Here is a 23,766-nt window from a genome sequence, read left to right on the forward strand (position 1 = left end):
CCCGCCCTCTGCCAGCAGGGGTAAGGGGCCGCAACCACTTTGGGCCCCAGGACCCTCATCTGTAAAATGAGGGCATGCGAGTACCCACCTCCAGTTTGTTATGAGGTCAGACAAGTTAATACATGGAAATGCGTGCACGGCCCTGGTGAGGTAAGTGCTCAGTAAATGTAGCTGCCACCAGCACCATCATGACCCACGGCTAGCTCAGAGCTACTGGCCCGGGAATTAGTTTCACGACAAACAGATTTCTAAGGTTGTCTGACGAAGTCCCTGATTTATGAAAACTGGTTTCTTCCAAATAAAGGAAACTCATTAAACATACAGTTCACTATAGTTTGCTTCTTTTTTTAAGATTTTTTTTCCTTTTTCTCCCCAAAGCCCCGCAGTACATAGTTGTGTATTTTTAGTTGTGGGTCCTTCTAGTTGTGGCATGTGGGATGCCACCTCAGCATGGCCTGATGCGCCATGCCACGTCCACGCCCAGGATCCAAACTGGTGAAACCCTGGGCCGCGGAAGCAGAGCGCGCAAACTTAACCACTCGGCCGTGGGGCCGGCCCCTGTAGTTTACTATTTATATCTTCATAAACCTTTTAATTAAATTAAGAAATGGCGGGGGGGGGGGAAGAAAACCAAACCCAACTTTGTCAGAAGAAGTCAGGATCCCATATCCCAAGGTTTGTACTGGAAAATGTGGCTACCATAACAGTCATCAAGGCCAGCACAGCAAGGAGAACAGACACGTGCCCAAATGTCCCTTCGACCCTTTTTTCACACTCAGGGAGGAGCAGGATGAAAATAAACCCACCCAGCAAGGCTCCCCACTGCAGACACAGGCTGCACACCGTCAGACAATTTCAGCTCTCAACAAACTACATGTTCATGCCCCTATTTAAAACCCAAGCCAGCAATCTACAACATGAAGAAAAGAGAGAAAACTACACACCGTCTCGTATGCTTCTGGGATTCCTTGAGCACCTGACACGACATCGCATGCCAGCCTTGGTCTCCTGGCCCTGGGGACCACTTTGCCCGAGGCAAATATGGCACCAAGTTAGTGGGATCCATCCTCGGCCCACGGGCCGGCCTTCTGTGGGGAGAGCGCACATCTGCATTCAGTCTGGCAAGTTTTACAGAATCAGAATGTGAAGTAAATTAGAACCCAGTGCCGACCTTGCCCAGCGAACTCGGGGTCATGGTGGTGGGAAAAGACACTCCAGAGCAAGCTATTTATTTGAGAGGATCCGGTTCAATTTCAGGGTAACTTTCCTGGAGTTACATTTCCAGATGAGGCTGGTCAAACTGGCAATCCCCACTCTGTCGGGGAGTTTTTCAAATTCTTCAAGACCTCCAACTGTTACTCAGCTCTGCAGTGCACGTGGCCACACCAACGGGCCCCTGGGCCGCTGGGCCTCCCAGGGCTCTCAGAGACAGCTGCGTCACTCCTTCCTGTCTCACCCTTGGCACTGAGAATGGCCAAGAGACACAGAGATAACCCCACCGTCTTGCTGTGGTGATTAGGGGCCTTCTCTGAGCAAAAGGGACAGCTCCAAAGTGGAAGAAAGGAATCGTGTCCTGGACGGCCACATTTCCAGATTAGGAAATAATCTCCTATGTAAAGCAGGGTCAAAGGGGACCTGTTTTCTTTGTTAATCACATTTAAGAAGGACTTTAATATGTTTATAAATTTTGCACTTTATACCAAAATGCTTCCTAATTGCTAGTTTCAGATGTAACTGGGAAAGCAAGATTGAAGGTATAAAAAGGAAGTGGGAAAAAATCTTGCTCAGGATTTCCAGCATTTGAGATCAGCTTGTAGAAAGAAGGGAGAGGAGCTGGCCCCGAGGCTGAGTGGTTAAGTTCGTGTGCTCTGCTGCAGGCAGCCCAGTGTTTCGTCAGTTCGAATCCTGGGTGCGGACATGGCACCGCTCATCGAGCCACGCTGAGGTGGCATCCCAGATGCCACAACTAGAAGGACCCACAACTAAGAATATACAACTATGTACCGGGGGGCTTTGGAGAGGAAAAGGAAAAAAATAAAATCTTTAAAAAAAAAAAGAAAAGAAAGAAGGGAGAGCGGGCCCAGCACCACTGCGAGCCAGAGCAGAGAACTGCGAGCCAGAGCAGAGAGCAGGACAGATCCATGGAGAGAGAGGTCAGAAAGGGAAGAAGGTGAGAGCCCTCCTCGAAGAGAAACCACAGACCACATGTGGCCTGGAAGTACAGAGTGCACTGCCTAACAAATGTGCGCGCGCCCCTTCCCGTCTGCTCTCTAATCGACAGGGAATGACTGAAGCATGACCTTACGCTAATGAGCCCCGTCAACTGGCGGGAGGAGCCATAGAGCTCGCATGCTCACCACTCAGCCTGCCTGCTGGTATTTTCATGTACTACCCACTACAGGGCTCCAGACCTAAGAGAACAGCATGCTGTCCCTCCACGGGTGAGTGCTACGCGGGGCTGGGCAGCCAGAAAGTTCACGGGCTCTCATCATGGCTTCAGAATTCAGCTGCACCCTTATTTTCCACTGAGAGGCTCTTTAAAGAACTTTCGGGACCTCAAACGAAGAACAAGACTGTCACCAAGAAATCAGCTCTGAGCAGAAATGTCACCCTTTAGGCCATCTATTCCATTCCTCATCCACTGGCCAAAATTCTACACTACATTCCTAGGATTCCTTTATTCTCTCAAGCAGTTATAAAAAATAAAATAAACTGAACCATCAGTGGAAAAAGGTTGATGGGATCTACTCAGAGACCACACATAAAAATTAAATCATTGACATCACCTCTGAAAATCAAAGGAGGGGATCTGAAAACCCTCCAGAGTTCAAAACTAAAAATGACTTCAGGTCTGTAAGAAGAATTAGTCACAAAATAAGTTGCCATGTTACACACAAGAAAATCAGGCTAAAGGGCAGAGGGGTTCCAGCAGGATGCTGAAATCATGTGGCAAGGAGTGGCTCAGTGTCACCAAAAGCACTGAGGATCCCGTTCCCACAAACCCCAGCCATACTTCTATTTCGTAACTGACGACCAGCTCCAAACAGCTGGTCTATTAAAGGCGACATAAGCTATGACATAAGCTTATGACTCTGAAAACATATCTGAAAGCACCTATCTATTTTCAGAAAGGAAAAGCAGAGCAAAGCCGCTCTCTTTTGCTTGGAAGCATAGGAGAAGCCGCCTTCGACTGGAAAGAAAGAACAATGTCCTACCTCAGAGGGCAGCTACTGTGCCAGTCGAGGGTCCTGGCGCCAGTGTCTTCTCTGGTCTTTTGACCTGGGGCAGAGTGACTAGACCAGAGGCCAGAGGAGACCCTCAGGTCAGCAGGCCCTCCTGGAATGCTGGCCCCACCCACAGACCAGCGGCCTGTGGGGTCTATTTTTGGAAGCTAGCCTTGGGGCCCGCAGTTTAAAGGGGTGCAGGCTGGCATTAGTAAAAATAAAATCAAAGGGAAGGCCAGAGACTACTTCAGACCGGACGGCTGAATGCCCAGTCCTGGGAACACAGCCGCACTCAGGCGAGCACTGCTCTCCAGTGGGACGCCGAGCACACGCTGGCTGCACAGCAGCCCCGCCGGGGAGCGGGGAAAGGCGCCAAGCACAGCTCCAGACGTGCGGTGCGGGCTGCCGACACAAGAACAGGGTGCTGGAGGCGAACTGCTTGTTACGGGCCAAAGTCTGAGCTCAGTTTTTAAAAACAGCACTTATGATGGCTACCTGGACACCTTGACCCAAAAAAACAATTTTGGTTTCTAATATGCTTTGTAAAATGGATTTAGTATTAGTGGAAGATGCTGGAGTGATCTCACCCTCTTTCCTAGAAAACACACACGAGGCCCAGGCCCCTGACAGAAACCAGACAAGGCACTCACTGTCGGGGAGAAGCAGGAAAAGCACCCCGTCAGCAGTGGGGAGCTGGGTTCGAGTCCACCCTGTCGTGTCCTTGCTGTATGACATGGCAAATTTACCTCCATCTGCAACTAAGTGTCCTAATTTCAAAATGAGGATGACTATTCCAATGAGAAAACATATGAGAAGCACTTTGTAAATGCCACAGTCCTGAACAAATGTGCTGCTAACTCATAGACTGAAAAAAGGCAATTCCCAGAGAGCACTTCAGAAGGGACCTGAGCAATGACAGCCAGGTGGGCAGCTTTAAGGGCTATTCATGTTTAAATATGTTCGGGAAAAAGACCAAACTTACTGCTTTAGATCCACACCTCCCACACTGTGGTTCATCTCAGGTCCTCATGTCGCTCGCTCATCCATTCAACCACTATATATCAAGTGTGGCTGGCACCAGGCCCCGGGCCAACATGGGGGGGCAAGCGATGAACCAAGTAAACATGGTTTCTGACCCTCAGAGCTCACAGCCTAGACCAAGAGACCGACAATGAACAAAGAAACAAAAAAAGCAAATGATCAGAATTGCGAAAATTAAAGAAAAGATCCCCGTGAAACCACAGAGTAGCAGCCTGTCCAAAGGGCAAGCCTTGCCTGAAGCTGGACTTCAAAGTCAAAACCATGCAAGTCACCATTCTGCCCACACAACACACACACGGCCCAGGGGAACTGCCAGCTTGTGGCTCCTGAATTCAGATTATTGCCTTAAAAACTACATAGAACAATATCAATCAGACAGACAAGGGAGCAACGTACATATGAAGTCAGGGGTCCAACGTGTTTAAGAGGAGCTGCTGGAGCCCAAAGCCAATGTCTAATGGGAACCACACACAGGCACCCACTGCAGAGACTCAGGCATGGAGCACAGCCTCTCTCTCCACACACGGGCACCCAGCGCAGAGACTCAGGCATGGAGCACAGCGCCTCTCTCTCCACACACGGGCACCCACCGCAGAGACTCAGGCATGGAGCACAGCCTCTCTCTCCACACACGGGCACCCACCGCAGAGACTCAGGCATGGAGCACAGCGCCTCTCTCTCCACACACGGGCACCCACCGCAGAGACTCAGGCATGGAGCACAGCGCCTCTCTCTCCACACACGGGCACCCACCGCAGAGACTCAGGCATGGAGCACAGCGCCTCTCTCCACACACGGGCACCCACTGCAGAGACTCAGGCATGGAGCACAGCCTCTCTCTCCACACATGGGCACCCACTGCAGAGACTCAGGCATGGAGCACAGCGCCTCTCTCTCCACACACGGGCACCCACCGCAGAGACTCAGGCATGGAGCACAGCCTCTCTCTCCACACATGGGCACCCACCGCAGAGACTCAGGCATGGAGCACAGCGCCTCTCTCCACACACGGGCACCCACTGCAGAGACTCAGGCATGGAGCACAGCCTCTCTCTCCACACACGGGCACCCACTGCAGAGACTCAGGCATGACGCACAGCCTCTCTCTCCACACATGGGCACCCACTGCAGAGACTCAGGCATGGAGCACAGCCTCTCTCTCCACACACGGGCACCCACTGCAGAGACTCAGGCATGGAGCACAGTGCCTCTCTCTCCTCACATTCACGATGGAGCACAGTCACCCACTACCGCTGCTACAGTGCAGAGTCATTCAACAGATAATGACTGAGCACCTACTGTGTGTCAATTCTTCCAGGCTCTGGGGTACAGTGAGCAAAACAGGAAATAATAAATCACTGGGCTCATGGAGATGACATATCAATGGGAGAGACAAACAATAAAAAAGATAAGCAAATAAGGGGCCGGCCTGGTGGTGCAGCAGTTAAGTTCACACGTTCTGCTTTGGCGGCCTGGGATTCAGCGGTTGGGATCCCGGATGCGGACATGGCACCACTTGGCAAGCCATGCTGTGGTAGGTGTCCCACATATAAAGTAAAGATGGGCACGGATGTGACGTCAGGGCCAGTCTTCATCAGCAAAAAGAGGAGGCTTGGCAGCAGTTAGCTCAGGGCTAATCTTCCTTAAAAAAAAAAAAAAGGCATACAAATAAATAGGAAACTATGGCCCATCCAAAGGAGAAAATAAACCAATAGAAACTGTGACTGAAAAAGACCTGAAGGTGGATCCACCTGACAAAAATATTAACACAACTGGTCGGTTGTTCCTTCCTTCCTGCTTTGCCCGCACGTGTCGTGATATGGGGCAGAGCCTCCAGTCCGCCAGCACCACCTGAGGGTCCCGGAAGCCGCCCCCCCGCGATGGAAGAGGACCAGGAGCTGGAGAGGAAAGCAATAGAAGAACTACTTAAAGAGGCAAAACGTGGGAAAACAAGAGCAGAAACAATGGGACCTATGGGTTGGATGAAGTGTCCTCTTGCTGGTACAAATAAAAGATTTCTAATTAACACAATTAAGAACACACTGCCCTCCCATAAAGAGCAAGACCAAGAACAAAAAGAGGGCAGTGAGGAACCTGCGAAAAGCCAGACCCAGAAGGAAGAAAACCGGAAGCAGCGCAGGAGCCACCCTTACAAGCACGGCTTCCCGGCTCGCGGCGCGGCCAGCCGTTCTCCACCAAGGAAGCGGAGCAGCCAGGAGAAGTACGAAAAGCGGCCGAGCAAGCGGAGAGGCGGGCTGCAGACCCAGCACGACTGTTAGGAGCAGTGAGCTGTTCCACCTGGGATTGGGGGGGTGTGCAGAGAAAGGTACTGAGGACAGACCTTGAGCTGGCAGAGCAAACGCCTAAGAGGGATTTTGACAGTAGGCCCTTGTGGTTGCGACCAGCAGAAACAACCCAGAGGAAACCTTCAAGGAAGTGAGTACAAAAAGACTCGCTCTGAAGACGTCTTGGCAAGTTTAAGCTACTTCAGCAGTGTAGTATACATATGTATTGTTTTTAGTTTATTTTGTTTGGAAGTTGGTTTCAAAATGAATCTAGAACTTAAAAGTTTTCAGAGTTTGTTAAAACTAGTTCCATTGTTTTTGATGTGCTGCAATTGTGGTCATTTCTCAAAATCTCTCAAAAAATGGAATACTTGTAAATCCTATACTTTACATTTTTGAGTGACAAATTTAAAATTTAGAAATCATCTGGTCAGTAGCCATATTTATGAAAAGTTATAGCCCTCCAAGGGCTAGAAATTTACCGAGAAACTCCTTGATAGCTCTGCGTTTGTCTTCCTTTAAGTGAACAATGTAGGAAATTCTCAGAATGAATTTAGCACTCCGTATCAATAACCAGAGGTTAAAGAATTGGCTCTGTTGTTTCCTTGTGCATTCTCAAACTCATTCCTAAGATAGAACAATTTTTCTATATTTACTGTTTTTGAATAAGTTTTAAGTGGTACTTTAAAAAGAACTCTCAAAGCTTAAAATTAATTATTTTAATGCTATGTCTTATTTAGCTGAAGACCACTCTTAGTATAGTTGTTTCAGAAATCTTAATTGTAAATGTAAAAATGTGTTTACAAGCCTTTTTTTTTGTTTTTTCAGTATCAGTGTGAATCTGTTTTAACATACAATCACAAACCTTTCAAAGCTGTGTTCTTCCTTTCATGTTCAGGAGAATGTCACCAAGCACCCTCTTCCCAGGTCCACAAAAGGAAGAAGGATCTGCCTCTGTCCCCCCTCCCCAGTTTTCTGAAGTGTCTGAGCTTATGCCTGGCTGCTCCCAGATAATCGTTCTGCCGCAGCCTGCTCCCTGCTTCCTGGCAGCCAAGAAAAGCCCTTTCTAAAAGCTAGAAAGGAGGATAGCCAAAAAGTTAGCTTTGGGGTGTTTATAGAGAAACCAGAATAGACCTTGTATCATTCCCCAACCCCAAGCTACTCTGCCACACCGTCAGTCTGCTCTGAGCTGAAGGCTCGGGAGTCCCAAACCCAAAGCGTTCTCTCTTGACCCTCCCCTTCCCCCACCCAGGACCCCAGGACCTCAGCCTCTCACTTTGTAACAACATGCATTCCTTTCAAACACAGAAGGAATTTGGTTCACATGACTTTATCCAAATCTAGTTATGCATTAGCCTGTTTTATTTGTGCTATATTTGAAATGTTTTGTATTCAAATATTTATTAGAAATAGCATAAAGTTGTGGAGGTTTTTAAAAATTCTTGTTATAATTAAGTAAAATAAAGTTGAATTAAACCATTAAAAAAAAATATTAACACAACTGTCTAAAGATGCTCAAAAAACTAATGAAAGATAAAAAGAAAGTCAAGAAAATAATGTACAAAAAAAGGGAAATATCAATAATGAGACAGAAAACCTAAAAAGAAACCAAAAGGAAATACTGGAGCTGAAAAGAACAGTAACTGAAATGAAAAATTCACTAGAGGGATTCAAAGGCAGATTTGAGCAGGCAGAAGAATCAACCAACTTGAAGACCGGACAATGGAAATCATTGGAAAAAGGTGGAGAAAAGTGAACAGAGCATAAGGACCTATGGGACATATCAGACCAACATCTGCACTTAAGTCTCGAGAAGAGAGAGAAAGAGGCAAAGAGTATATCTGAAGAAATAGCAGCTGAAAACTTCACTTTGATGAAAGCTATGAACTCCAGGTGACGTGTACTCAAACGGTGCCACACTGAGACACAGCATAATCAGACTTTCTAAAGGCAAAGATGGAGAGAGGAGCTGGAAAGCTGCCGGACACACGTGACTCATCACACACAAGGGATCTGCAGTGAGATTATAAACAGATTTCTCACACAGACTTTGGAGGCCGGAAAGCAAAGGGCTGACATATTAAAGTGCTAAAGGAAACACTGTCCACCAAGAATCCTACGTCTGGCAAAGCTGTCCTTTGAAAGTGAGGGAGAAATTGACACGTTCCCAGATCAACAAAAGCTGAGAGTTTATCACTAGACCTGCCTCACAGGAAGTGCTCACGGAGTCCCGTGGGTGAGGTGAAAGGACACAGGGCAGTATCTCAAAGCCAGAGGGAGAAATAAAGGCCTCAATAAAGGCGAATAATGCACAATTACAAAAACTGAATTATTATAAAATGGCTGTAACTCAACTTTCTGTTTTCTACATGATTTAAGAGACTAATACATGTTTAAAAAAGCAAGTTTTAGTCTAAAAGCTAGTATTATTGTAACTTTGGTTGGTAACTCCAAATCTTGTTTCCTACATAATTTAGGAGATTAATTTATTGAAAATAATTATTAGTTTAGGCTCTTGGGCCCACAATGTATACAGATGTTATTTTGTGACATCAACAACCAAAAGAGGTGGTGACAGACCTATAAAGGAGTAGAGTTTTTGTCTGTTATTAAAGTTAAGTTGATATAAATTCGAATTAGATTGTTATAACTTTAGGATGTTAAATGTAATCCTGATGGTAACTACAAAGAAAATAGCTGTAGTGTAATACAGAAAAGAAAATGAAGAGGGAATCAAAACATTTCATTACAAAAAAATCAACTAAAACAACAGAAGACAGTAACGCAGGAAATGACGGACAAAAAAGCTATCAGGCATAGAGAAAACAAATAGCACAATTACAGAAGTAAGTCCTTCCACAGTAATTACCTTTATAAGTAACTGGATTAAACTCGCCAATCAAAGGACAGAATTTGGGAGAAGAGATCAAAACACATGATTCAACATGTTCGGCATTCATACGCCATCGACAAGAGACTCACTTGAGATCCAAAGACACAAACAAGTTGAAAGTGAAAGGATGGAGAAGGATACTCTTGGCAAATAGTAAGAGACAGCAAGGGCGAAAAAAAGAGCAGGCGTGGCTACACTACTATCAGACAAAATGGATTTTAAATATATGAAGCAAAAACTGACAGAATTCAAGGAGAAATAGACAGCTCTACAGTAAGAATTGAAGACTTCAATTCCCTACTCACAATAAAGGATAGATTAACCAGACGCAAGACAAGCAAGGAAACAGAGGACTTGACGGAATAAACCAACCAGGTGTAACAGACATGCAGAAACCTCCACCCAGCAACCCGGGCATACACATTGTTCTCAAGTGCACAGGGGACAATCTGCAGGATACACCACACACAAGGCCACAAGGTAAGTCTCAAATCAGTTTCAGTATTAAAGGATAGATATGACACAAGGTACCTTCTGCAACCACGATGGGATGAAGTTAGAGACGAAAAGTAAAACTGAAAAATTCACACTTTATGTAAATTAAAAGACACACTATTAAACCACCAATGGAATAAAGAAGAAATCACAAGGAATATTAGAACTTACAGGTAAATTAAAACAAAAACACAATATACCACAACATGAGATACAAAAAAGCAGTGCTATGGGAGAAATATATAGCTATAAATGCTTACATTATAAAAACAGAAGATCTCAAATCAACAACCTAACTTTATAACTTAAGAAACTAGAAAAAGAACAAACTAAAGCCAAAGCTAGCATAAGGAAGAAAATAATAAAGATTAGGGCAGAGATAAATGGAATGGAGAACAGAAAAACGATGGAGAAAAATCAATGAAACCAAAAGTTGGTGTTTTGAAAAGATCACGAAAATGGACAAAACTTTAACTAGATGGACTAAGAAAAAAAAGGGAGGAGACTCAAATTACTAAGATCAGAAAAGAAAATGAGGCTATTACTACCGATTCTACAGAAACAAAAAGGATTATAAGAGAGCACTATAACTGTACGCCAATAAATTGTATAACCTGCGTGAAATGAATAAATTCCTAGAAACACAAAACCTACCAAGACTAAGTCACTAAGAAACAGAAAATCTGGATAGACCTATAACTAGTAAGGAGACTGAATGAGGAATCAAAAACCTCCCAACAAAGAACAGCCCTGGACCTGATGGTCACTGGTGAAATTCTAACAAACATTTAAAGAATTCATGCCAATCCTTCTTAAACTTTCCCCCAAAACTGAAGAGAACACTTCCTAACTCATTCCATGAGACCAGTGTTACCCTGACACCAAGAAAAAGACACTGTAAGAAAACTACAGACCAAAAAGTTATCCCTTTTGAACGCTGACACAAAATCCTCAACGAAATACTAAGAAATCGAATTCAGCAGCAAATTAAAAGAATCATACATTATGACCAAGTGTGATTTGTTCCTAGAATACAAGGATGGTTCAACATACGAAAATTAATCAATGTAATATACTGGCATCAACTGAAGGAAAAAACACACAGTCATCTAAACTGATGCAGAAAAAGCATGTGACAAAATTTAACACCTTTCACTGATAAAAACACTCAACAAAACAGAAATACAGTCATGCATCACTTAACAACAAAGACGTTGTGAGAAAAACATCGTTAGGTGATTTCATCATTGTGTGAACATCATAGAGTGTAGTTACACAAACCTGGTTGGTGTAGCCTACTCCACGTCTAGGCTCTATGGCGCTAATCTTATGGGGCCACTGTTGAATATGCAGTCCATCCTTGACCAACACATCGTTATGCAGCACGTGACTGTAGAAGGAAATTACCTCAACATAATAAGAGACATACATGAAAAACCCACAGCGGTCACACTCAATGGTGAAAGACTGAAAGCTTTTCCTCTAAAATCAGGTACAAGGCACGGATGCCCACTTTCACTACTTCTATTCAACACAGTACTGGAAGTTCTAGACAGAGCGATTAGGCAAGAAGAAAACCAGCAACTAATTTGCAAAGGAAGAAGTAAAATTACCTCTGTTCACAGATTCTATGATCTTATATGTAAGAAACCAGAAAGACACCACAAAAAAGCTATTAGAACTAATAAATGAATTCAGCAAAGTAGCAGGATACACAGAAATAAGTTGCATTTCTATACACAATGAACAATCTGAAAAGGAAATTACAAAACAATTCCATTTACAGTAACAGCTAAAAGAAATATTTAAGAATTCACTTAACCAAGGAGGCAAAGACTTGTATGATGAAAACTAAAAAATATTGCTGAAAGAAATTAAACAAGACAAATAAATGGAAATGCATTCCATATTCATGGAGTGGGACACTTAAAATTATTAATTTATTAATAGTAATAATTAGTAATATTATTAAAATGTCAATACTATCCAAAGTGATGTATAGATTCAATGCAATCCCTATCAAAATCCCAATGATGTCTTTTGTGGAAATAGAAAAACCCATCCTAAAATTCAAACGCAATCTCAAAGTTCCTCAAACAGCCAGAACAATCTTGAAAACTCACACTTCCTGATTTCAAAACTTACTGCAAAGTTAGTCATCCAAACACTGTGACATTGGCATAAAGACAGACATACAGATCAGTGGAATAGAACAGAGAGCCCAGAAATAAACCCTCGCATATACAGTCAAACGATTTTTGACAAGGGCGCCAACAGCGTTTATTAGGGATAGTCTCTTCAACAAGTGGTGCTGGGAAAACTGGGGATCCACACGCAAAAAGAGTGACGCTGGACTCTTACTGTATACAAAAATTAACTCTGAATGGATCAAGGACCTAAATGTAGGACCTCAAACAATGAAACTCTTAGAAGAAAATATAGGGCAAAAAGTTTTACAACATCGGACTTGGCAATGTTTTCTTGGATATGATCCAAAGGCACAGGCAACAAAACAAAAACCAGACAAACTGGACTTCATGAGAATTTCCAAATTTTGTGCATTAAAAGACACTATCCACAGAGTAAAAAGGCAACCAACAGAATGGGAGAAGATATTTGCAAATCATATATCTGATAAGGGATCAATATCCAGACTATACAGAAAACTCCTAAAACTCAGAAACAAAACAAAAAAAAAAACCTGATTCAAAAATGAACAAAGGACTTGAACAGACATTTCTCAAAAGATATACAAATAGCCAATAAGAACAGGAAAAGATGCTCAACATCACTAGTCATTAGTGAAATGCAAATGAAAACTACAGTGAGGTACCACCTCACACCAATTAGGATGCCTACCATAAAAAAAAAAAAAGGGTCAGCCCGAGTGGCCTAGTGGTTAAGTTCATCACACTCTGCTTGACAGCCCAGGTTCAGTTCCCAGGTGTGGACCTACACCACTCATCTGTCAGTGGCCATGCTGTGGCAGCGGCTCACATACAAAAAGAGGAAGATTAGCAGTGATGTTAGCTCAGGGTGAATCTTCCTCAACAAAAAATTTTTTTAAAATACACACACACAGAAAATAACAAATGTTGGTGAAAATGTGGAGAAATTGGAACGCTTGCGCACTGTGGATGGGAATGTAAAATGGTATAGCCACTGAAAAAACAGTATGAAGGCCCCTAAAAAGTTAAAAATAGAATTACCACATGATACAGCAATTCCACTGCTGGGTATATATTTGAAAGAATCGAAGGCAGGGTCTCAAAGAGATATCTGTACACCTATGTTCATAACAGCATTATTCACAGAAGATAAAACATGGAAGCAACCTATGGGTCCATCAGCCAATGAATGGATAAGTAAAATGTGTTATAAACATACAATGGAATATTATTCGGCCTTAAAAAGGAAGAAAATGCTGACACCTGCTCTAACATGGATGAACCTTGAGGACATCATGCTGAGTGAAGGAAGCCTGTCACAATGGGACAAACACTGTATGATCCACTTATATGAGGCACCTAGATCGTCAAAGTCACAGAGACAGACAGTAGAGTGGGGGTGGCGAGGGGGAGGGAGTTATTTCTTAATGGATACAGAGTTTCAGTTTTGCTAGATGAAAAGAGTTCTGAGCCGGTAGTGATGGTGGCACAAAATTATGAATGTATTTAATACCACTGAACTGGTTTTATATTATGTGTATTTTATCACAAAGAAAGAAAAAAAACAAGTATGTTATTCACAAAGGATTAAACATTAAATGCTGTCTAATTTCAAGTAGGCTCATGGTTAAAATCAGATGATTTTACAGTCTAACAAGGTGCCGCCTCAGTTTCCTTGCGGGTTTGTATATGCCATCTGCCTCTGCCCTGTCCCTCTCTCTCGGACAATCCACCCTACTGTAATTTATTTAGGATGATGGTTCACCCTGAATTTCAACTTATTTTTAGAACTGAAAAACACTCTTGTGAAATTTCAGTAGAAAATGCCCTTGACTCTCAAGCAACTTTTATATTGCTTCTACTTGAAACTTGTAGTTCACTGACATGATGCCAGGAAACAAACAGGAGGGAATTTCACACACTGCAGGGACGGAAAGAAAAGGAAAGCATGACAACCTGAGAGGGTTTTCCACAGCCAGCGTCTCAGTTTGCATTTAATAATAGCCTACCGAGTGCCTTCGAGCGCTCTTCCCAGCGACCCAGCAAACAGCTCCCCGAGGACATGGCTCCTCTCAGGACGGCCCAGAAGCAGTCAGTCTATTTGTCACCCGCTTATCCCCATACATAACTTTTTTCCCCTTATTTCTCTCTCAGAGACTTTTCAGGCTTAAAAAAACTATTGGCAAATTTCAGAGTCTATATTAAAAGAAAAACAACCTTAAACTGAAGATGTCTTTCATATATTCACCATTGTTACTGGCAGAGCACAGGGCTCTCTTTTCAAACTGCATTTGAAGAAGTCACTAAGGACTGTTCCGTAACGGAGCGCCGTGGGGTCCTCACTATTACTCTCCCCTCCTGCTCCCTAAAGCCACTCCGCTGGGACGCTCCTGTCAGCCTACATCAGCCTGCCCCTCCTCGTGATGATCTGCTTTCCTCTTGGTCACCCCCGCCATCAGTGAGATTTTCAGCTACCGACTCACTGTCACTCTCTCCAGCACATTTCCTGTCACCATAATCCTTGGCCATTCCATATCCGCAGGGGTGCTCCTACCTATGCCTCTCAGTTCTGTGACCGCCTGTCCTCCACTGTCTTGTTTCCACCCTACTCCAGCCACTCACTCCCACAGTCACACACACGACCTCATCATCACCAATAACAGCCACCCTTTATAACCTTCATGTCAAACATCCCATTCTGGCCAACTGCTTCTCCTTTAGTGAATTCACCGTCATACATATTATATCTACACATTGATCATATATAGCACTATCAAATGGTGTTATAATTACTGATTTAACACAATCTTAGGACTTTTACAAAAGACAAGAAAAGAGCAAAACGTATTTATACAGTCTTTTACAGCTACCCACAAATTAACCATTTCCAGTGCTCTTTATTTCTACCTGTGGATACAAGACACAGTCTGGGGTCATTTCCTTTTGGCAGAAAGGACTTCCTTTGGTATTTCTTGAAAGTAAGTTTGTAACCAATAGGTTACCTCAGTCTTTATTTATATGGGGATATCTTTATTTTACTTTCACTTTTGAAGGATAGTTTTAAATATAGAATTTAATACAGAATTTTGGGTTGACAGTTTTTCTTTGAGTATATAATTCCACTGCTTTGTGGCCACCATTGTTTTTTCAATTATTTAATTAATAAACTTTAATTTTTAGAGCAATTTCAGGTTCAAAGTAAAACTGAGAGGAAAGCAGAGTTCCCATATGTCCCCTCCCCGACACATGCACAACTTCCCTACTATCCACATCGCCCATCACAGGGCGACATTGGTTCCAGTCAACGAACCTACATGGACACATCACTATCATCCAAAGTCCATGGCTGACACTCAGGTTCCCTGTTGGTGCACATTCTGTGGGTTTTGAAAAATGCATAATGACATGTGTCCACCATTGTCGTATCATATGGAATAGTTTCACTGCCCTAAATATCCTCTATGCTCTGCTGTTCATCGCTTCCTCCTCCCTAGCTCCCGGCAACCACTGATCTTTCTACCATCCCCACAGTTCTGCCTTTCCCAGAATGGTGTACACAGATATCCCCACTTTCTGAAAGTTCACGTGACACCACTTGAAAGATGTACATTAGTACCTGTTTTTGGTAACTGAAAGAAATCCGAAGAGGATTTTTGCTTTTACAAAGAAAGAGGAAAAGCAAAAATTTCTTCTTTCCTTTATGCCATTTCAGCTTACAAAAGGGTTCATAGGAACACTCTATTTTCGGATAGTGGGGGAAACCTGTAGTTAGAAACATACAGCATGTAACCTTTTCAGACTGGCTTCTTTCACGTAGTCACATGCATTTAAGGCTCCTCCATGTCTTTTCACGGGTTGATAGTTCATTTCCCTTTAGCACTGAATAACATTGCTTTGTACCACAAAAAACATCTATCACACTCCTGGATGTACCACACTAATTACCTAGCCACCTACTGAAGGGCATCTGGGTTGCTTCCAGGTTTTGGCAGTTATGAATCAAGCTGCTAAAAATATCCATTTGTAGGTTTTTGTGTGGACATAGTTTTCAGTTTACCCAGGTAAACACCAAGGAGTGCAAGTGCTAGATCATACAGTAAGAGTATGTTCAATTTTGTAAGAACTGCCAAACTGTCTTCTAAGGGGCTGTGACATTTTGCATTCCTACCAGCAATAAATCTGACTTCCTGCTGCTCCACATCCTCGCCAACGTTTGGCGTTGTCAGTGTTTGGTTGTTGGCCATTGTAACAGGTGAGTACTTGTATCTCACTGTTTTTCTTTTCTTTTTTTTTTTTTAGGATTGGCACCTCGGCTAACAACTGATGCCAATCTTTTTTTTTTTCCTGCTTTATCTCCCCAACCCCACCGCCCCCCCACCCCTCGCCCCATACACAGCTGTATATCTTAGTTGCAGGTCCTTCTAGTTGTGGGATGTGAGACGACGCCTCAACGTGGCCTGACGAGCGGTGCCCTGTCCACGCCCAGGATCCGAACCCTGGGCCTCCGCAGTGGAGCACGCGAACTTAACCACTCGGCCACGGAGCCGGCCCTCACTGTTGTTTTAATCTGCAATTCTCTAGTGACATATTACGTGAACAACTTCTCATGTTTTCTTGCCATCTGTATATCTTCTGTGCTGAGGTGTCTGTTCAGGTCATTTGCCCATATTTTAATCGAGTTGTTCATTTTCTTATTATGAGTTTTAAAAGTTCTTTGCATATTTTGGCTAGCAGTCCTTGATCAGATGTGTCATTTGCAAATATTTTCTCCCAGTCTGTGGCTTGTTTTCTCATTTTCTTGACACTGTTTTTTGCAGAGCAGAAGTTTTTAATTTTAATGAAGTTCAGGTTATCAATTATTTCTTTCATGGTTTTTGGTGTCATATCCAAAAGGGTATAACCATACCCAAGGTCATCTAGGTCTTTTCCTACATTATCTTCTAGAAGTTTCATAGCTTTGTGTTTTACATTTAGGTCTGTGATCCAGTTTGAGTTAATTTTTGTGAAGGGTATGAAGTCTGTGTCTAGATTCATTTTTTTTTTGGATGTGGATGTGTGGCCCAGCACCATTTGTTGAAAAGACTATCTTTGCTCCATTCTATTGCCTTTGCTCCTTTGTCAACAATCAGTTGACTGTATTTATGTGGGTCTGTGTGGGGTCTCTATTCTGCTCCATTGATCCATTCTTTCACCAGCACAACACTATCATGATTCCTGTAGCTTTACAGTAAGTCTTGAAGTCAGGTAGTGTCATCTTCCAACTTTGTTTTTCTCCTTCAATATTGAGTTGGCTATTCTGGGCCTCTTGCCTCTCCTTACAAACTTCAGAGTCCGTTTGTCAGTGCTTGCCTGGAATTTTTACTGACATTATATTGAATCTATGGATCAAGTTGGGAAGAACTGGTAACTCGACAATATTGAGCCGTTCCATCCATGTACATAGAGTATCTCTCCAATTATCTTGTTCCTCTTCTATTTCATTTATCAGAGTTTTGTCGTTTTCCTCATACACATCTTGTACGTATTTTGTTAGATTTCTACTTAAGTACTTCATGGAGGGGAATGCTAACATAAATGATATTGTGTTTTTAATTTCAAATTCCTCTTGCTCATTGCTGGTATATAGGAAAGCAATTGACTTTTATATATTAACTTTGTATCCTGCAACCTTGCTATAATCACTTATTAATTCCGCAAGTTTTTCTGCTGATTCTTTTGGGTTTTCTACATAGATAATCACATCATTTGTGAACAAAGACAGTTTTACTTCTTCCTTCCCAAATAGTCTACCTTTTATTTCCCTTTCTCATCTTAGTGCATTAGTTAGGACTCCCAGTATTATGCTGAAAGTGGTGAGAGGGAACATTGTTGCCTTGTTCCTAATCTCAGCAGGAAAGCTTAGAGTTTCTCACCATTAAGTAGGCTGATGTAGCTGCAGGTTGTTTGTAGACATTCTTTATCACATTAAGGAAGTTCCATTCTATTCCCAATTTATTGAGAGTTCTTATCATGAATGGGTATTGAATTTTATCAAATGCTTTTACTACATCCATTGATAGGATCATATAATTTCTCTTCTTTAGTCTATTAATGTGACAGATTACATTAACTGACTTTTAAATGTTCAACCAGCCTTGCATGCTGGGATAAATTTTACTTGGTCACAGTGTATAATTCTTTTTATACATTGTTTGATTCAATGTGCTAATATTTTGTTGAGGATTTTTCCATCTATGTTCATCACAGATATTGGTCTGTAGTTTTCTTTTCTTGTAATGTCATTGTCTGGTTTCGGTACCAGGGTCATACTGGCCTCACGAATGAGTTAGAAAGTATTCCCACTGCTTCTATCTTCTGGAAGAGATTTTAAGAATTGGTATAACTTCTCCCTTAAATATTTAGTAGAATTCACCAGTGAACCTATGTAGGCATGGTGCTTTCTGTTTTAGAACATTATTAATTATTCTGTTTCTTTCATAGATGTAGACATATTCAGATTGCTATTTCTTCTTCTATAAGTTTTAACAGATTGTGTCTTTCAAAGAATTGGTCTATTTCATCTACATTTTCAAATTTGTAGGCATAGAATTGTTCATAATAATCTTTTATTGTCCTTTCATGTCTTTGGGCTCTGCAGTAATGTTTCCTCTTTCACTTCTAATATAAGTAATTTATGTCTTTTTTTTTTCTTCCCTTAGTTACCCTGGCTAGAGGTTTATCAATTTTATTCATCTCTTCAAAGAACCAGCTTTTGGTTTTGTTGATTTTCTTTATTGATTTCTTATTTCCAATTTCATTGATTTCTACTCTAATTTTTCTTTTTCTTCTGCTCGCTTTGGATTTAACTTGGTCTTCTTTTTCTAGTTTCCTAAAGTGGAAGCTTAAATTACTGATCTTATATCTTTCTTCTTTTCTAATATATGCATTCAATGCTATATAATTCCTTCTAAGTACAGCTTTTGCTACATCCCACACATTTTGATATGTTGCATTTTCATTTTCATTTAGTTCAAAAGATTTTAAAATTTCTCTTGAGATTTCGTCTTTGACCCATATGTTATTTAGAAGTGTGTTGTGTAATCTCCAAGTATTTGGGGATTTTCCAGCTATCTTTCTGTTATTGATTTCTACTTTAATTTTATTGTGGTCTGAGAGCAGACATTGTATGATGTCTATTCTTTTAAATTTATTAAGCTGTGTTTTATGGCCTGGACTGTGGTCTATCTTGGGAATGTTCCCTGTGAGCTTAAGAAGTACATGTAATCTGCAGTTGTTGGACAAAGCGGTCTATATACGTCAATTATATCCAGTTGATTGATGGTGCTGTCGAATTCAAATACGTCCTTATTTTTTTTTAATTGAGTTATTGATAGGTTACAATCTTGTGAAATTTCAGTTGTACATTAATGTTTGTCAGTCATGTTGTAGGTGCACCATTTCACCCTTTGTGCCCACCCCCCACCCCACCTTTCCCCTGGTATCCACTAAACTGTTCTTAATCCATAATTTTAAATTCCTCATATGAGTGGAGTCATACACAGATTGTCCTTCTCTCGCTGGCTTATTTCACTTAACAATTCTCTCAAGGTCCATCCATGTTATTGCAAATGGAATGATTTTGTTCTGTTTTGCAGCTGAGTAGTATTCCATTGTATATATGTACCACATCTTCTTTATCCATTCGTCTCTTGCTGGGCACTTAGGTTGCTTCCACCTCTTGGCTATTGTAAACAGTGCTGCAATAAACATTGGGGTGCATAGGACTTTTGGGATTGCTGACTTCAAGCTCTTTGGATAAATACCCAGTAGTGGGATGGCTGGATCGTATGGTAGTTCTATTTTTAATTTTTTGAGGAATCTCCATACTGTTTTCCATAGTGGCTGCACAAGTTTGCATTCCCACCAGCAGTGTATGAGGGTTCCTTTTTCTCCGCAACCTCTCCAACATTTGTTGCTATTAGTTTTAGATATTTTTGTCATTCTAACGGATGTAAGGTGATATCTTAGTGTAGTTTTTTTTTTTTCTTAGTGTAGTTTTGATTTGCATTTCCCTGATGATCAGCGATGATGAGCATCTTTTCCATGTGCCTATTGACCATCAGTATATCTTCTTTGGAGAAATGTCTGTTCATGTCTCCAGCCCATTTTTTGATTGGGTTTTTTGATGTTTTGTTGTTGAGTTGCGAGAGTTCTTTATATATTATGGATATTAAGCCTTTGTCAGATATATGACTTGCAAATATTTTTTCCCAGTTAGTGGGTTGTTTTTTTGTTTCAATCCTGTTTTCATTTGCCTTGAAGAAGCTCTTTAATCTGATGAAGTCCCATTTGTTTATTCTTTCTATTGTTTCCCTTCTCTGAGAAGGCATGGTGTCCGAAAAGATCCTTTTAATACTGATGTCAAAGAGTGTACTGCCTACGTTTTCTTCCAGAAGCCTTATGGTTTCAGGTCTCACCTTTAGGTCTTTGATCCATTTTGAGTTTATTTTGGTGAATGGTGAAAAAGAATGGTCAATTTTCATTCTTTTACATGTGGCTTTCCAGTTTTCCCAGCACCATTTGTTGAAAAGACTTTCTTTTCTCCATTGTATGCCCTCAGCTCCTTTGTCAAAGATAAGCTGTCCATAGATGTGGGGTTTTATTTCTGGGCTTTCAATTCTGTTCCATTGATCTGTGCACCTGCTTTTGTACCAGTACCATGCTGTTTTGATTACTGTAGCTTTGTAGTATGTTTTGAAGTCAGGGATTGTGATGCCTCCCGTTTTGTTCTTTGTTCTCAGGATTGCTTTAGAAATTTGGGGTCTTTTGTTGCCCCATATGAATTTTAGGATTCTTTGTTCTAATTCTGTAAAGAATGTCATTGGGATTCTGATTGGGATGGCGTTGAATCTGTAGATTGCTTTAGGTAGAATGGACATTTTAACTATGTTTATTCTTCCAATCCATGTACATGGAATGTCTTTCCATCTCCTTATGTCGTCATCCAATTCTCTCAGAAAGGCCTTGTAATTTTCATTATATAGGTCCTTCACTTCCTTAGTTAAATTTACCCCAAGGTATTTTATTCTTTTTGTTGTGATTGTGAATGGTATTGTATTCTTGAGTTCTTTTTCTGTTGGTTCATTACTGGAGTATAGAAATGCTACTGATTTATGCAAATTGATTTTATACCCTGCAACTTTGCTGTAGTTGTTGATTACTTCTAACAGTTTTGCAATGGATTCTTTGGGGTTTTCTATATAGAAGATCACGTTGTCTGCAAACAGCGAGAGTTTCACTTCTTACCTCCCTATTTGGATTCCTTTTATTCCTTTTTCTTGCCTGATTGCTCTGGCCAGGACCTCCAGTACTATGTTAAATAAGAGTGGTGATAGAGGGCATCCTTGTCCCGTTCCTGTTTTCAGGGGGATGGCATTCAGTTTTTGCCCATTGAGTATGATGTTGGCTATGGGTTTGTTGCATATGGCCTTTATTATGTTGAGGTAGTTTCCTTCTATGCCCATTTTGTTCAGAGTTTTTATCATAAATGGCTGTTGGATCTTGTCAAATGCCTTCTCTGCATCTATTGAGATGATCATGTGGTTTTTATTCCTCAGTTTGTTGATGTGGTGTATCACGTTGATTGATTTGTGGATGTTGAACCATCCCTGTGTCCCTGGTACGAATCCCACCTGATCATGATGTTGATTCTTTTGATGAATTGCTGAATTCTGGTTGCCAAAATTTTGTTTAGAATTTTTGCATCTATGTTCATCAGTGATATTGGCCTGTAGTTCTCTTTTTTTCGTGGTGTCCTTGTCAGGTTTTGGTATCAGCGTGATGTTGGCCTCATAGAATGTGTTAGGAAGTGTTCCATCTTCCCTAATTTTTTGGAATAGCTTGAAAAGGATAGGCATTAAATCCTCTCTGAAAGTTTGGTAGAATTCCCCAGGAAAGCCATCTGGTCCTGAGGTTTTATTCTTTGGGATGTTTTTGATTGCTGTTTCAATCTCTTTCCTTGTGATTGGTCTGTTCAAATTGTCTGCCTCTTCTTGAGTGAGCTTTGGGAGATTGTAGGAGTCCAAGAATTTATCCATTTCCTCTAGGTTATCCATTCTGTTGGCATATAGTTTTTTGTAGTATTCTCTTATAATCTGTTGTATTTCTGCAGAGTCTGTTGTTATTTCTCCTCGCTCATTTCTGATTTTGTTTATTTGAGCTTTCTCCCTTTTTTTCTTTGTAAGTCTGGCTAGTGGTTTGTCAATTTTACTTATCTTCTCAAAAAACCAGCTCTTTGTCTCATTGATCCTTTCTACTCCCTTTTTCGTTTCAATAGTATTTATTTCTGCTCTGATTTTTATTATTTCTCTCCTTCTGCTGACTTTGGGCTTCATTTGTTCTTTTTTCTCTAGTTCAGTTAGGTGTGCTTTAAGGTTGCTTATTTGAGATTTTTCTTGTTTGTTAAGATGTGCCTGTATTGCGATGAATTTTCCTCTTAACACAGCTTTTGCTGTATCCCATATGAGTTGGTATGGCATGCTATCATTTTCATTTGTTTCCAGGTATTTTTTTATTTCTTCTTTAATTTCTTCAATGATCCATTGCTTGTTCAGTAGTGTGTTGTTTAGTCTCCACATCTTTGTGCCTTTCTCAGCTTTTTTCTTGTAATTAATTTCTAGCCTTATAGCACTATGATCTGAGAAGATGCTTATTATTTCAATTTTTTTAAATTTGTAGAGGCTTGCCTTGTTTCCCAACATATGGTCTATCCTAGAGAATGTTCCATGTGCACTTGAGAAGAATGTGTATTCAGCTCTTTCAGGGTAAAGTGATCTATATATGTCTATTAAGTCCAATTGTTTTAGTTTTTCATTTGGCTCCACTATTTCCTTGTTGATTTTCTGTCTGGATGATCTGTCCATTGATGTGAGTGGGGTGTTGAGGTCCCCTACTATTATTGTGTCAAATATGTCCTTATTGATTATCTGCCTGCTGGATCTGTCCATTTCTCATAGTGGGGTGTTGAAGTCTCCAATTATAATACTGGATTCATCTACTTCTCTTTGTAGTTCTATCGGTTTTTGCCTCATGTATGTTGACACTCTGCTGTTAGGTGCACACACATTAAGGAATGTTATGTCTTCTTAGAGTACTGATACCTTTATCATTATGTAACGTCCTTCCTTAGTCCTGATGACTTTCCTTACTCTAAAGTCTGCTCTGTCTGAAATTAATATAGCTACTCCTGCCATCTTTTGATTAGTGTTAGCATGGTATATCTTTTCCTATCCCTTTATTTTAATCTATATGTGTCTTTATATTTAAAGTGGGTTTCTTGTAGACAACATATTGTTGGGTCTTAATTTTTGATCCACTCTGACAATCTCTGTCTTTTAATTGGCATATTTAGACCATTTATGTTTACAGTGATTACTGATATAGTTAGATTAGTATCTACCATATTTGTTACTGTTTTCTGTTTGTTGTCCTTGTTCTTCATTCCTGTTTTTATCACCCACACTTTTCTACCTCTTGTTGTTTTAATTAAGCGTTTATATGATTCCATTTTCCTCTCCTTTCTTAGTATATCAATTATGCTTCTTTTTTTAACTTTTTTACTGGTTGCCCTAGAGAATGCAGTCTACATTTACAACTAACCCAAGCCGACTTTCAAATAACAC

At 41.2% G+C, this 23,766-nt stretch overlaps 2 protein-coding genes across 18 annotated transcripts in view; one reads left to right on the forward strand and one right to left on the reverse strand.

The window, feature by feature from the left end:
* Nucleotides 1-23,766, reverse strand: part of DHRS7B (dehydrogenase/reductase 7B) — a 63,566-nt gene that overhangs the window by 20,770 nt on the left and 19,030 nt on the right. For 3 of the 16 annotated variants that reach the window (XM_070482199.1, XM_070482196.1, XM_070482200.1), the window contains exon 2: nucleotides 4,207-4,376. The exons of 4 other annotated variants lie outside the window; for them this stretch is intronic. In XM_070482199.1, the coding sequence (XP_070338300.1) occupies nucleotides 4,207-4,241 (35 nt within the window). In that variant the 5' untranslated portion in view covers nucleotides 4,242-4,376. Of the gene's footprint in view, nucleotides 1-944; nucleotides 1,089-3,215; nucleotides 4,098-4,206; nucleotides 4,377-5,564; nucleotides 5,908-6,000; nucleotides 6,127-9,419; nucleotides 9,561-11,219; nucleotides 11,329-23,766 lie in introns of those variants that run through there. 9 more of the 16 variants (XM_014832318.3, XM_070482195.1, XM_070482203.1 and 6 more) reach the window with 7 other exon arrangements.
* LOC123275668 (protein POLR1D-like) overlaps nucleotides 6,039-23,766 on the forward strand; it is a 30,986-nt gene continuing 13,258 nt past the window's right edge. Inside the window, exons 1-2 of one of the 2 annotated variants that reach the window (XM_070482207.1) lie at nucleotides 6,039-6,701; nucleotides 16,278-16,411. In XM_070482207.1, the coding sequence (XP_070338308.1) occupies nucleotides 6,146-6,544 (399 nt within the window). In that variant the 5' untranslated portion in view covers nucleotides 6,039-6,145 and the 3' untranslated portion in view covers nucleotides 6,545-6,701; nucleotides 16,278-16,411. Of the gene's footprint in view, nucleotides 6,702-16,277; nucleotides 16,412-23,766 lie in introns of those variants that run through there. The other variant, XM_070482208.1, reaches the window with a different exon arrangement.

The sequence above is a fragment of the Equus asinus genome, chromosome 13 (genome assembly GCF_041296235.1).
Source record: "Equus asinus isolate D_3611 breed Donkey chromosome 13, EquAss-T2T_v2, whole genome shotgun sequence".
NCBI classification, from domain to species: domain Eukaryota; kingdom Metazoa; phylum Chordata; class Mammalia; order Perissodactyla; family Equidae; genus Equus; species Equus asinus.